Source organism: Micromys minutus, assembly GCF_963924665.1.
Source record: "Micromys minutus genome assembly, chromosome: 21".
Taxonomy (NCBI): Eukaryota; Metazoa; Chordata; class Mammalia; order Rodentia; family Muridae; genus Micromys; species Micromys minutus.
The window spans coordinates 45,258,697-45,273,664 of record NC_137956.1 but is presented as its reverse complement, the minus strand read 5'-3'; the positions used below and the strand labels follow the sequence as shown (position 1 = coordinate 45,273,664).

The window sequence follows — 14,968 nt, the reverse complement described above, 5'->3', positions numbered from 1 at the left end:
CCTCCTGGATACCACTCTGGGGATCTATCTCTCCATAAACTCCTTTCAGCCCTGGTCTCTAGACTCCATTTCAAGCAGTTTCCTGGGACCAGCACTGTCGTGAACGTTCTTGCACTCAGGGACTGTTCAGTCATATCGGCAATTGCAAAGGGGACATCAGAGGAAGATGGAGAGCTAGAGGTCCAGGCCAGTCTAAATTCAAAAATGCCAAGGGAGGACAGTGAGCAGTAGGGCTCTGGTGTCCTCTTTCAACGCACCTGTCTCAGTCAGCCTGGTCTCTGTGCAGAGCAGTCCCTGGGAGGGACAAGCTCACAGCACAGCTCTGGGGACATTACCTGGGCATTACCACACAGTCAGTGTAAACAGCTGATGTGGAGTCCCTTCTGAAGCCAGATCTAAGCTTCTTTAAGATAGAAATTTCACCAGAGCATTCCACGGAGCATCGTGGTAAGCTAAGAGTGATCTAAAGAGAAAGAAGGTTTGGTCCAGGTTAAGGAATCACAGACAACACCTCCAAAACAGTTGTTTCATCCATCTGTGCACTGAACCCACCAGAAGGGCACTTAGAGCATGCTGTGGTCTTCAAGGGTGGAGCAACAGAGGGGCCAGAAGCCCAGTAGCCACCTTCCTAGGACAGAGGCAGCCTGACTGGTGGAGAAACAGGAAGATGATGTGGGGGGGGGGGGTCATAACCCCTCTGTGCATCCCATAATAGAGGGCTCTTCAGAAGCATTGGATGAGGCAGGATTCCTCAGGACCTCACTTCTGAAAGTCTGCATCTGTGAATTTTCCTGTCTTGATGAATCTCTGAGTGTGGGGTGTGTGTGTGCTTATGTGTACACATGTGGGTGGGCAGGCCAGACGTCAACCTCTGGTACTGTTCTCAGAAAATGTGTTTGCCTCCTCCATCTCCTCTGGAATGACAGGCATGTGCTGTCATTAAAAACAAAAAACACACTAGGTTTTTAAATTTTAGTTTCTTCTGATTAAACTCAGGTCCCTGTGTTTGTCAGGAAAGCATTTTACTGACAGTCATCTTCCCAGCTCCCAGATCCTTGTTAAGAGACAGGAAGGCTCTTAATTTCTGTGCAAAGGATGCTTTAAAATCTGATTTCTTTACCCTGAGGATTTATTTCTCTGAGGGTGGAGCCATTCATTCATTCATTCATTCACCCCCTCAGGTGATAACTAAAGAGTCCTTCTTGTGTTCAGGCACCGTTCTCCCTGTTGAGGAACAAGGGTTCACTCTTAGTTTTGAGGTCTTGCTAGCAAGCTCCCAGAAGCAGCACACTTACCATGCACAATTTCCTAGGCTCGACTTCCCAGGCACAGGACCATCAGGAAGGTGGTGCTACACCTGGCAAAAGCGGAAGCCCAAAAGCTCCCTCTCCCCAAGGGACCAGGTCCAGGAAGGAGCAGAGCTGGGAATTGTCAGCAGCAGATGTGATGTCCAGCAAGGGACGGGTGGATATAATCATTTTAGAACAAAAAAATCTAGCAGGTTTAGGGGACAAGTGATACCACCATGGTGAATACTTCAAACACTTAGAGCATCTCAAAGAGCACTGAAGGAAAATGAGGAGAACAAGTTGAGTTGTCTGAAGAGGGGAGTGTGAAGTGTGGTTGGCCTGCCACTGTTTTCTGATGGAGGAAAGGCAGGAGACTTCAACTGGGCAAGGATAGACCTGAGATTTGGCTCTCTCTTTTACAAAGAGCCTCTGTCCCAGGCCAGCCAGTTTGCCTGGGGTCTGGACAAGTGGTTGCGCTGTGGTGTGTGGGAGGCGGATGAGGGAGGTGTCCAAGGCCCCCTTCGGGGAACAGAGCAGGCACAACTTGTATCCATCCCCGGCCAGAACTGGCTCATATGTGGCCACCTGGACCTCTGACTAGAAGCTGGGACAAGGTGGCTGGTGATCCAGGGCTTGGCACAGAAAGCTCCGTCTCCTTGAAGAAGGTTCAAAAGGACAATGGGCCAAGCAGAAGGCAAAAGGGAAGGAGGTTTGGAAAGACTTCGGGAAGACCAGGATGGAAACCATTTGTGTTGAATGGACTCCAAGGCAGCGCCATTTGGAAAGTAAATATAAAATCAGAGTATCATTGCCTTTGGGGGACACTGGCCAATTACAGCCACAACAGCTGTGAGCCAGATGCCGATGGTCAAAGCCATACCAGAGCTGTGTGGGGGGTCGGATCTGTGGTGATGCAGAGAAGAGCAGGCTGTTTCCCTTCAGAGGGGCTGCTGGACTTCCCGAAAGCAAGGAAGAGCAGCAGCTGGTCCTCAGCCTTGGCTGCAGGGAGCAGGGAAGGACGAGAGAGCTCTGTGTAAAACAGAGGTCTCTTAGAGGAGGTGTGTTTTGAATGGTGCAGGGAGCATGGGGCACTGTCCATGAATTCTCAGAATGGCACAGGGGCTGGCTTGACTATATGGAGGTGTCTGCTTTAGTCTGAGCACCCTGGATCCCACAGAGGAACCCTGAGTTAACGTTGCTATGGCACGATGCCACCCCCACGGCCCCCAGTGCCTGTGGTTAAGGATTGAGACCGTCCTGTCCTCTCTCTACCTCCAGCACCTCTGCAGCCCCACCTTCCCCAAAGCCAGAACACAAGTGTATGTCACTGAAAGGAGATCAGATCAGTCAGGAAGTTTTCTTTTTAAGAAGTAGTTTTTCCATGGCTCGTTTAGAAGTTGCCAATGTCTCCATCCAGCAGATCCCTAAAGGAGCCAGCTCTTCTTCAGGGCCTGAGCTCTTCTTCAGGGCCTGTGGTGAAGAGGTCGGCAGGGAGAGAGACATTTGTCATATTCTCAGTAGGCAGTGGGTAGGGTAGTCCCTAGGCACTCACTTTGGGCAGGATGGGGGGGGAGCGGTCTCTGAAAGCATGACAAGCAAGAACTAGCAATGGGTCTAAGTGACTTTAAATTACTTATGACATTACTTTTGGGGGCAGTGCACATGAACCATGGGTTGCTGTGATGGTCAGAGGACACGTTGTTGGTTCTCTCCATCCACCTCAGTGCTCTCAGGATGCATTTTAGGCCTTCAGGTCTGGGGGTAGATGGCTTTACCCACTGAGCCATCTTACCACCCCTCTGAGTGACTTTCATAGCAATGCAGTATAGCCAGACCTGCCCAGCCAGGATTCTTTTTTTTCCCTGTAATTCATTTCTGCTACATTTTGCAGAAGCCTCTCCCTGTTGAACTGAGGGAGATTCACCTACTCTTTTATAAAGAAAAAAAAAAAAAACCCGTAGACCGAGAAGTTCTCCCTAATAGCCAGGAAGGTAATGAAATCACGTTTAATCTCACCGAAGCCACCTCTGCAGAAGGACCCCAGGGGCATGGCAGTGAGAAGAGATTTGATTTTTTTCCCCCTAGAAGCCTTCATTCAGTAATTTCATGGGTTTAAACACGTGCACTTTTTAAATTATCTTAAGCAGCACTGTGAGAGAGATAAGTAGATAGTCAGGGTCCATATGAGTTCAGATGGAATCCCTTTACTGAGGGAGATTGAACTGTAGGCCGTGAGGAGATCCCGGAAGCCAAAGGACCCAGGCCACCCAATGTGCTGCCAATCCCCCCCGCCCCCCGCTCTGCTTCACCCCCAGGACAAAGTTCCGATACAGAGTATGCCTAGTTCAGGATTCCCTGTCTATTAACCTTCTCCCTCTGGGGATGGGGGAGGTCTGACCTCTGACCTTGTTTCTCAGAATCCAGATTTTTAACTCAGGGGTCTGCCCTCTCCTTCAGGGTCAAGGTGAACAGCTGACGAAACTTGAGGAAAATTTAGAACCAAGGAGCAGTTAGAAAATCTCTCTGTGTTCTCGTTCCTGAGTTCCCATGTTCCCTGGGGGCTCAGAGAACAGTCAATAGGATTCCCTAAATAGCCATGGAAGTGACAGCCAGTACCTCTGCTCTAGTGTCCAGAACAGACACTTGGTGTCTTGGCTAAGTGACAGGTGCACACAGAGCCAAGTGTAAGCCGTCCAGGCACACCTCATAGGACAGGAGAGAAGAAAGGTCAGGGCCACGGGATTCAAAATAAGGGAAAAGACTGGACAAAGAAGAATCAACAGAAACCATGGTAAGACGGAATATCAAGCATGTACTGTTATCTGCTGTGGATGGATATATTGGGCAAGTGCAGCATTTTCGGGGGTTGGAGCAGAAAGGAGTCAGTTTGCAATGTATGCACAAGGATCGAAGATGGCTCAGGAAGTGGAGGCACTAGCTGCCAGCCCTGGGCTCTTGAGTCCAAGTCCCGGGACCCATGTGGTAGAAGGAAGGGACGAACAGCTCTCAAATGGTGCCTTCTGACCACCAAAAGTGTACCATGGTTGGCAGTTAAATAATTAATTAACAACTGCAAATGTGTGTGTGTGTGGTTCAAATCTCCCCCAACTTCTAACCTAGGCAATAATTTGGTTGGCTGAATTGTCTTTAACAGGAGGTCTAACTCTGTAGTGTAGACTGTTCACCTAATGTACATATTCTATGTACGGCATAATTCTAGTTGGCTTCAGATCCAAACCACCCCCTTGCCTCAGCCTCGTCGTATGGAGATGACCGCCATGTCATTTCCAAGGGACAGGCACCTGCCGGTTGAGGTCCCATGATGCTCTTTGCCCCACTCCCATTTTCCCGTCTTAAATTTGAAAGGCAACAAAGCTCTCAGATCCTCCCGTGTGGCACAGAGAGCCAGCCAGTCTCTGCCAGAGCCTTGCAGATGAATGACCCTTGACCTCCTCCTTCCCCATTTTAGCCAAAGAGAAAAGGCAGGTTTTGTATTGTTTTAGAGCACAGACGTCTCACAGTCCCCAAGGTCTTAGGCAAAATGAAGGGAAACTCAGTTAATCATCCCCTTGCTTTGCAGAAAAAAAAATATGCCTCCTCCCCACTTCCACTGGAACATCCACTATTTTAGCTTCTTCAGCTTCGAGCTGAAGCTCTCTGCAGCCCCTTCTCCCATGCCTTTGGAAACCTCCTTTGGCCCACGCTGCATGGGAACATTAAAATAAGTGCTGTGATTGAAAGCTATGACCAAACCATTTCGGTAATTATTTTAAAACATAACCTTTCATCCTGTGCTAGTACCATCACTATTCGAGCCACATGGCACATGCGGGCCCGGCTTCTACTCTGCCACACGGTCCACAGGCTGCCCTCTCTGTAGTGTAGACTGTTCACCTAATGTACATATTCTATGTACGGCATAATTCTAGTTGGCTTCAGATCCAAACCACCCCCTTGCCTCAGCCTCGCCGTATGGAGATGACCGCCATGTCATTTCCAAAGGACAGGCACCTATGTTAAAACAGATTTCTATGTTAAACTCTCAATCCACAATACACCCAAACAATAAATTCACTGCCAATTAACAAAGATATAAAGAGCCCACCTAGACAAGATAAAACCGATCTAGTTCACCTTGATCTGAACCATCCTCCTCCACCGTCTACACGATGTTTCTTCTCCTTCTTCCACAAAAATTTTGTCCCCGCCCCACTCTCTACTGTCCAACCGTGTATCACCTTGACATCAACCTACACCAGACAACTTAAGGAAAGGTTCATTTAGATTCATAGATTTAGGGTACAGTCAGTCAGGAGACAGGAACGTGAGGTGGTCATGAAGTGGGGAGGGAGTGTACGTATTCAACTGGATTTCTCCCGTTGAACCGGTATTGCACACATTCAGAGTGGGGAACGCTGTCCTCCCTGAATCTCACACTGAGAGTTGTGTCTCCTAGGTGATTGATTCTATGTCCGGTCAAGGTGGAAATGAAGTTGTGCCATCACAGATGACTTTGAGGGTTAGAAGTTGGAGTGGAATAAGCTGGCTGTTAATATTATTGCTAATAACTCAAGCATACAAATGCCTTTGTTCTTCTGTCCTGTCGGCCATGGGGTGGACAGTGGGCTTGAGTGTCATCCTGATATCTTCTTCTCTGGTACAGTGTTTTGCCCTGTCATTTCTGAGGATTGTGGCTCCTGGAGAACTCTCTGAAGTGCTCCCTGGGAAAGAGAAAGCAAGAAAGCTCTCCAAAAAGGCGAAAGCACTTCATCAGACCACCACCATGCTGGGTAGTTCTGGGCATCTGCAAGCCCCCAGTGATGGAGGGGCAGTCATGTTCAGGTGGTGAAGCTGAGCAGATAGAAGCCAAAAGACACAGAAAGAACAGATGGCTAGAACCAGTGTTGCCGGAAGGAGGAGCTGACATGAAGATTGTAGGGAGGCATTATTCACTGAGGAGCACATCTCATGGGAAGGAAGAGAAGCAGGAACAACCAGGGAGAAAGAAGAAGCTGAGCCATGACTTATAATCCACACAAATCCTGGCCACAGCTTTGGCCCACTGAGGCTCTCAGAGAGGCTTGCAAAGGCCATAAGAGGTTTGGACTAGTTTGCCTTGTGACACGGCTGCCCCTGGCAGGTAGCTGTCATGTCCTGGCGTCTCCAGGCTGGGGTAGTTCCAACAGCCCATTATAATTCTGCAGAGATGGGGGAAGGAGTGAGGTCTATGGGCAACTCTTGAGCTGGTCTAGAATCCTTAGGCCAGGGTGTCTAGTTGGGCACAAAACACAACTGTAACAATTGCCAGAGAGAAATGGAGAGCCTGTGGTCCTACACAGTATCTAATGAGTAAAACGTAACTCACACAAACTCTGCGCTATCTTGTCCTTTCTTGGGTTAGGGCAACAAGGAAGTATGTATGCTCTTTGGTTGGATTGGGCCATGAGATAATTTGGAAGGGAAGATGGCGGTCCCTCAGGTCATTCCTTTCATTCTGTAGGAACCATTGGAGAAAGTGTGGAGCAGGCTTCAGCCTTTGCTTGAAATCACCAATTTGGATTTCCTGGATGTCTGCCATGTGTAAAGCAAAACTGAAAGCATGGAGGAGAGAGAGGAATGACAGAAAATGCTGCAATGGTCTTGAGCCTCAGGATTAACATCTGATGGAGGATAGGGGAAGTAAGAAAGAAGCGGTGTATGTACCCAAAAGTCAGATTTCAGAATTTACCCTAGGACCAGCATAGATAAATTATCCCAGTGCTCAAAGTAAAAAGTGGAGAGAGAGGGTATGTGTTTGTCTCAACGTCACAAATGCAAATGCATTCTAAAATATAGTAAGAGAAAAAAATTAAATCTATGAAAAGTTAGCTACAAAAATACCTGGGATTGTTGACAACAAAAAAGGAGAACATAAAATTAGGGGGCAGTGGGGACACTAGGGAGAGGTAGAGGGAGGTGGTGGATCCACGGGTATCATCAAAATAGAGATATAAATGTATGAAAATATCAAGGAATAAATAAGGATGTTTTTAAAATCGGCCAGCAGATAAAAATGATAAAATAGGATTCCCCAAAGCTTTTCTACTGGGGTGAGGTTAGAAAAGACGAATGCACTTCTGAGAAAGTGAAAGAGAAAAATAAAAGAAAGCAGGCTATCCCTTTTAAAAATACTTGGTTATCATAAATCCTTCTTCAATTCTTAGCACAGAAGGCAATTACTGAAATTTTTGCTCATTAAGGAAAATTGTCTTGAAACTAAAGGCCAAAGATCCTGCATATTTTTTGGGGGAAATGTGGGATGTAGCCCAGCCTTCCTCTTTAGCTCTCTTAATGTTTATTGCTGGGCTGTTTTCTCTCAGTCACTCTGTCTCTGCTTATGTCTGTTGCTCTGTCTCTCTCTGTCTGTCAATCTGCATTTCTGTCTCTCTGTGACTCTCTCTGACTCTCTGTGACTCTGTCTCTCTGTCTGTTTCTCTCTCTCTCTTTCTCTCTCTCTCTCTCTCTCTCTCTCTCTCTCTCTCTCTCTCTCTCTGTCACACACATACGCACACACACACAGTCCTTCATGGTGTTGGGGATTGAACTTGAACCCAGGGCCTTGTGCATAGTAGGTGAGTGATCTCCCACTCAGCCACATCCCCAGCCCCAGAACTCTCTCATTCTCCCCATCTGAAACTCTGCACTAGTTATAAACACCAAAGCCACATTTCCTTCCCCTCTCCCCTGATAATCATCTCCTAACCCCCAGAGAAACACCACCCTCTCTTCATCACTGTGAGTTTGGCCACTTCCAAATGCCACAATACAATACTGGAGGCTGGGTCACTAAAAGAAAAGCTTTCTTTTGGCTCATGGCTCTGGAGACAAGGAAATCCAGCAGTGTGACCTGGTGCTCCGTGCACTAACAGTGTGAGAAGCAGACTGGCTTGTCATTCCTGCCTTGTTAGAGACAGAGCCTGTTCCGCATGCCTCAGTTTCCCAAGTACTGGTTGATTAGACCTTGCACTATCATGGCGACTTTAAACTGGCTATAACAACCCCACTTTCAAAGACATCAGTCTGTGAGCCCATTAAAAAAATTTAATTAAGTAAGAGTTCCCCTCAGTGGACAACGAAGGTCCCCCTGGCTCTCCCTCTCAGTGCCTCTTGATAGTGGCTAATCTCCAGTGTGAGTTTTGGTAAGGATGTTACAAAGAACTACACAATATTCCCCTTTAGGGTCTGACCCATAGAAACCCTTAGGTATAATGATAACAATCTTATCAAAGCAGAGATACACCTAGAGAAACACACATCTGCCTCCATCTCCTCTGGCCTCCCTCTCTTCTTCTTCCTCTTCTGCCTTCCTGTACCTTTCTCCATCTATCTCTCTCTTGTCAAATCATGTATCGTCTTAACATAAATCTACAGCCATGCCTTTAGGAACCGTCCAGGCTATAGCATCTTTCAGGATTTTCTTCCTCCAGAGAGCGAGTGCCCCCATGAAATTCAATACCATTTATTGAATCAGTTTTTATTACTGTGGGCCTGTGGAGGACCAGAAGTTTTGTAATACAGCTTTTAAAAAAACATTTTATTTTAACTTTTGTTTTGTAAAAATTATTTTGCTTGTACGAGTGCTTTGTGTTTTGATACGTATGATTGTTGTATGAGTGTGTCTGTGTACCATGATAATGTATGATAATCTGGTTTTTCTCCTTAGTAAAAGTATCCTCCTCGCCAACTGAGCAGGCCTGCAGTAGGGGGAAGCAGGGTTCCTCTCGGCTTAATTCCCTCGGTATTAGCTATTAGCACGGAGTCTAGGACTGAACAAGCAGTCACCAGTGGAATATTTCCCAGCATCCTTCCAACACCACCCTTGCCTTCTTATTTGACTCTACCACCATTACAAGTGGTCTAGCAGTGACAGGTCCATTCTGCCACTGGATAGCTCACACTGTCCAGCCAGGCTCTCACCAAACACACTTCCCTCAGCCTTATATGTGCCCCATGCTCATCTGGCCTGTGTCTGCCTGTTTTCCTCACAGAAGTGAAAGATTATGAGCCACCGTTTGGTTCCAAGGTGCGGGAGCACCCCTGTGTGGAGAGCATGAAAGACAACGTGCTGAGGGACCGAGGACGGCCTGAAATCCCCAGCTTCTGGCTCAACCACCAGGTAAGAGTCAGAAGGTCCGGAGGCGTCTGCTCCAGGGCCGCCGAGAATTCTGGGAAAAGGAGCTTCACTCTGAGTGCCGAGCCCTTGGTTCTCCGTAACTCGCTTGGGTTTGTGTTCGTAAGGAAAATTCCAATATAAGTGAATGACCCTGGCCTCGCAGGTTGCATTCAGCAGGCTTATGCAGCATTCTCAGAGAGCTCTCGGATAACCACCGTAGGGTCACCTCTGCCAAGCTCTCTTGACTCAGAGTTAAGATCTGTTGCTAGCTGTGTTGGCTGTCAACTCCCACGTCTTCACAGGAGGAGCCAACACCCCATTCCCTCTGGGCTCCGACTTTGTTCCTCTGAGGTCTTTTCGACCTCAGAGAGAAATATTTAGCAGTTGGAAGCAAACAGGGTTGTCAGGTAGCTGCTGTGCTCGTATGCGCTGGCTCTGCGTGGACATGAACGGGGAGCTGTGTATGAGCAGGCTTCGGGAAGAGGAGGCTGGCTTACCACTATGGGGAACAGGAAATCAATACAGAGGTGCCTGCTGGTGAAGGAGGGGGCGGGGACAGCCTGTTGAGTGACATCCTCACAGCTCTCTGGCATTCTGCCCCAGGAACCAGAAGTTAAGGCTCTTACAGCAGAGGTCGAGGAGAAGAGAAGAAAGTGTAGGTTGTGAGTGAGAGACAGTTGACCACAGGTGGGACGTACCGAGAAAACCTCAGTATAGAAACAGCTAAAACGGCGTTTTCCTGTCTCTCTTTTCTATCCAGCAAAGCCCTCTGTTGCTCTTTCAAATGAAGTCCTTCATCCTTGCAGGCCATGGCTGTGTAGGTCTGCCTAAAGGCGAGGGGAGTTCAAAGCAGAGCCAGAAACAGCAAGCCAGGCACAACCAGGAAGGCAAATGGGGCAGGAAGCCTGCTCAGAGCAGCCCTGGCCCAGAGCCAGCCCTGTGATCAGAAAGAAGGTGAACCAGGCTTCCCAAAGTCAGAAGATTCACAGGAGTCTCAGGCAAATTGTCTTTGGTTCAAAAAAATGCAAGGCTGTTCTGTAGAAACTCAGGATTTGGAAGGCACTGGAATGGTATGCTCCCTTAAAACTCTGTCACAGGCTCCTGAAGTCTCTCTTATAAATTCTCTTAATGAAGCCGTTATTCATTATGATAAAATTCTGAAAAGAATTTGCATAATACTTTTTTTCTCTTAATGAGATTTGTTGCCCTATTGATTTCAAGGTAATGCTTAATATTTAATTTAATTTACAGCCTGTAATTACTGTGTCAGAACAAAATAAATGTTTCTGGTATAGCAACAATAACACTCTACTCTTAACAGGGCCATCAATCAATACCTTCAGTTAGGGGAATTATGCAATTGATTCCTCATCAACAACTGGGGCCAGGGAGGGGGGTGCTCCCCAGGAGTCGTCAAAGTTGCTGGTATTGTGAGGCAAGCACCAACTCTCCCCAAAGAGTGTTAGATGCATCTTTGCCAGATGTATGGAGATCAGCAGAGGCAATGTTGACCTGTTCGTGGAAGGAGCAAATCGTATTTCCACCTCTCAGACTGTTCACTTACCTTCTGATTTCCTGAAAGAACTCAAAACGTTAAGAAAGACATTCTTGACACAAAATGAAATCCAGCTAAGGTAGAGTGCTTTGCTGTTCTAGACAGCCTTTTGTGCGTGGGAGTAAGGTTCAGGAGTGGGGCTGTGTTGGGAAGGACTACCTTTGAAATATCTTACAGTAGGCAAGCATATTTGGCATACAAAGACAGCCACGTCAGAGGGCCTAGCTTAATGACAGTGGAGATGACGGGGTTATCATGAGTCACCCTAGGCGATTCTGGAAGCAACTTATAAGTCAGTCTATGAAAGATGGGCTTTACTAAATGAACCCAGGTTAATGTGTGTCCCACTCTGTGTTTGGGTGTCCAGCTCTATTGAAACAGATCTATGAGCCAGCCCAGTTACAGTCTGAAAGAGGAACTCTCCAGAGGTCATGAACGAGGCAAGGGAAGGAGAGAGGCCAGTCTAAAGTGGGGAGGGAGTCCTTCAGAGCCCATAATGGAGACATTGTATACAATGTGTGCCACCACAAGCAGACCCTAGACACTGGAGAGATGGCACTCTTAGTAAAGGTCATTGGCAAATTAGCGTGAGGACCTGAGTTTGAATCGCCAGTACCCATGTAAAAAGCTGGGGGCCATGATGTAAGCCTGCAAGACTAACACAGAAGGAAAAGGTGACGGCAGGATTCCAAATCAGTGTGAGCTCCAGGCTCAGTGAGAAACCCTGTTGCAAAGAGGAAGACAGCTGACATTGACTTTTGACCCATATACACATGAAAGAGTGAGCCTTAATCCGAACTGTGGACTTTGATAATGGTGTACTGATACTAATTCCATGTTAGACCGCCCACTGATGGTGCCCTTGGGACCCCCTTCTTTCCTCTGCAGGGCATCCAGATCGTGTGTGAGACGCTGACCGAGTGCTGGGACCATGACCCCGAAGCCCGTCTCACGGCCCAGTGCGTGGCAGAGCGCTTCAGTGAGCTGGAGCACCCGGATAGACTCTCTGGGAGGAGCTGCTCCCAAGAGAAGATTCCAGAAGACGGCTCGCTGAGCACTACCAAATAGCTTTTTGCTGGGCATGCTGGGCCAAGCCTCCGGAAGCCGTCCTCTAACCAAAGACCAGATGCATTCCTGATTGATGCTTCTGGAAAACCAAGAACTTGCTCCCCTTTTTCCCCGGTAGCTGCTCCGTGTTCAGTAGCAGCAGCAGTGGTGGCAGCAGCAGTGGGTGTTGGGTGACGGAGAGCATCCTATGCCTTGGACATTGTCATGGCATGAGCTATGCAAGCACCTCCTCAGGAAATGAGATCGATTTTTACAGCAGCCAGTAACGTTTGCACTTTATTAATGCCTGTATGTAAATATGAATAGCTATGTTTTATATCTATATATCTATATATATCTATATGTCTATATCTCTTTATATAGCCATACTCTGCAAGGAGACAAAGAAAATGATCAGGTGTTCCTGGGGGATTTGTTTTTATTGGAGAGCTCTGGAATGGAGCAGAAAGGACTCGGGATAGTGTTAGCACTTGACAATCGATCAGACAAGCCATGGCCCCCTGACTGCAGGGTGGGGGTGGGGCGGGGAGGGCAACTGTGCAAGGAGCATTCATGCCTTGCCGCCTGCTTTGGCCACGAAACACCTTCCTTATTTTGCAATAATTACTCTCTACAGTGGGCTGCTTTACTGAGCAGGGAGCTACGTGCCAACCCAGCACTATGCCCCAGGGTCTCCCAAGTGTCTTCGCTTCTCCTGATTGTATCTTTGACATTCAAACCCCACATCTGACTTGTGGACCTTCTGGCTCAGCCTTGAAACTTGGCCCCATCTTTCTGCTTTTACAGACTACCAAAATCAAAGAAGACCGTTCCCCACCCTTGAAATTGCCCTACCAGCTACTAATAAGATTGGGTTCTTTGATTCTTTCCTTTGCATAAGTTACAATTACTTGCTCCCAGTCATTATCCTTTGTTTAGTTTTTAAACATGGCACACCCTACACCCAGGCCCTGAGGCTCACGGTGTTTAATTTTTGACCCTCGGCTGCTGGAGCTTTCAGCTTACCATGGCAACACCAGTGGGTTCCATTTTCCCAGCCTCCCAAATAGCAGACAGGATTTGAATGGCCCACATTGCCCATATTGTACAACTGTGTACAGGGACACAATGAACCCGTGTTTTCCTCGGTCAACACACTGTCGAAAAAGTTAGTTGAGCTTCTTTTGAACTACTTGGGATGTGGCAGAAAATATCTAGATCCCTAAAAAAGGAGAGGCGGTGGCTCCTGGCTCTGCCCCCAGATGGCATCATTTACAGCAAGAAGGTGTGGCCTCTGTTACACATCTGCCTCCCTTCTCAAGGCCAAGTCTCCAGACCTCTCATTACCCACATCCCCCCAGGTGTCTGCTTCTAGTCAGATCAGGATCCACCGTAAGAAAAGTGCATTCGTGAGCACAGAGAGACAGCTAAGCAAGTAAAAAATGCTTGCCTCACAAGCAAGAAGATATGAGTCCAGTCCCCCAGAATCCATGGCAAAAGCCACGTTTAGTGGTACACCGTTGTCATCTCAACACTGGGGAAGCGAACATCCCTGGAAGCCCTGGGTCAGCTATAAAGGAGACTGTCTGCAAAGCAGGGTGAGCAGCCCCCCAAGGAACAACATCTGACATTGACCTCTGACCTCCATCACACATGCACCTATGAACACCCTTGCCCACGTGCACACACTAGAAATGTGCATTACTTTCCCCTTACTCTGGGAACAGATTGGATTGCACAAACCTTATCTGATGTTACTATTTGAAACTGACATAAATAGAACCTCAGGCAGACCTGTATGTGACCTCATTAGGTCAGGTCTCTCTCTCTCTGTGTGCATATTAAGTTTCATCTGCTTCTGCAAGGGAACCTCTGTGATTTAAAAATCTTTCTTTATGGCTACTGGTCTCTGCATGGAGACCGGGAACCTGTGTCCACTTGGACTGGAGCAGAGTATGAGCTTTAACAGGAAGCTTGTTAATCTACCAACAAATGTGGATGTTGCAAACCAGTCTTTTTTTTTTTTTTTTTAAGAAAATGTGTTTTTTGAAGCGGCCCATTTTCAACCAAATGGGACCGTGATTGGAGAACCATCAAGGGGTCTTTTGTCTGTCAGTAGGGTACATGGTCAAGTTGGGGTGAGACAAAGATCTATGCACTCTTTCCCACAACAGTGGGCTGTGAACACCGTGGAAAAACCCCAACCCACTTGCTACTCTGGGCTCCCCAGTGCTAACCCAGTAGCTGTTGTTCATCGCCCTCTAGTGGTGAATTTACAGAATGCTGGTCCACTAGTGGGATTTCTAGGGTTCAAAAGTGACTTCACTTCCGGGTCATCATCAGCAACTGGAATATGGTGTCATGTTACCGTGGCTTGTTTCATTTGTGTCATTTCTTCCTTTATTCAAGAAAAAGACCAAGGAATAGCATTACTGTCATTCCTGAAAGCGTTGACTCTTGTTCACTACTCTGCATACAGGGAAGGCTTTATTCTTTTATTGAACACTTCAGCCATACTCGTGTATTAAAATAGGAATGTGAATGCACAATATTCTTTTTATATCGAAACCCAAAGCACTTATGTTCAATCTATGCGGCGTTTGTCTTTTATATAAATAAAAATGTCCAGTAGATCAAATAAATCCAAAGTCAGAGGATGGCCTTGTTTCTTGTTGCTCTTCCCAGGAGCTAAAACACTTCACACACCAGATTACTCTCTGGCATGGCAGAAAATGTCCTTTCGGACTCTTCCACGTGGACTGGCTCTGCACAGGACCATGAGTGCATTTCCCTGGGCAGGCCGCACCATGTCTGATCCCCTCAGATTATGGTACCAGGGACAAAACAAGGATTCCATCAAAGTCCCACTTGTCGAGCAAGTCAGTGGCCATGCTAACTAACCGAGTATGGCACAGGGTAAGTTCC

The 14,968-nt window shown here is 47.4% G+C and overlaps 1 protein-coding gene across 2 annotated transcripts in view; it reads left to right on the top strand.

Annotated features, from left to right (window-relative positions):
- Positions 1 to 14,679, top strand: part of TGFBR2 (transforming growth factor beta receptor 2) — an 86,919-nt gene extending 72,240 nt beyond the window's left edge. For both annotated transcript variants that reach the window (XM_080934075.1, XM_080934074.1), the window contains 2 exons: positions 9,317 to 9,444; positions 11,885 to 14,679. In XM_080934075.1, the coding sequence (XP_080790201.1) occupies positions 9,317 to 9,444; positions 11,885 to 12,064 (308 nt within the window). In that variant the 3' untranslated portion in view covers positions 12,065 to 14,679. The remainder of the gene's footprint in view (positions 1 to 9,316; positions 9,445 to 11,884) is intronic.
- The last annotated feature ends 289 nt before the right edge of the window (positions 14,680 to 14,968 follow it).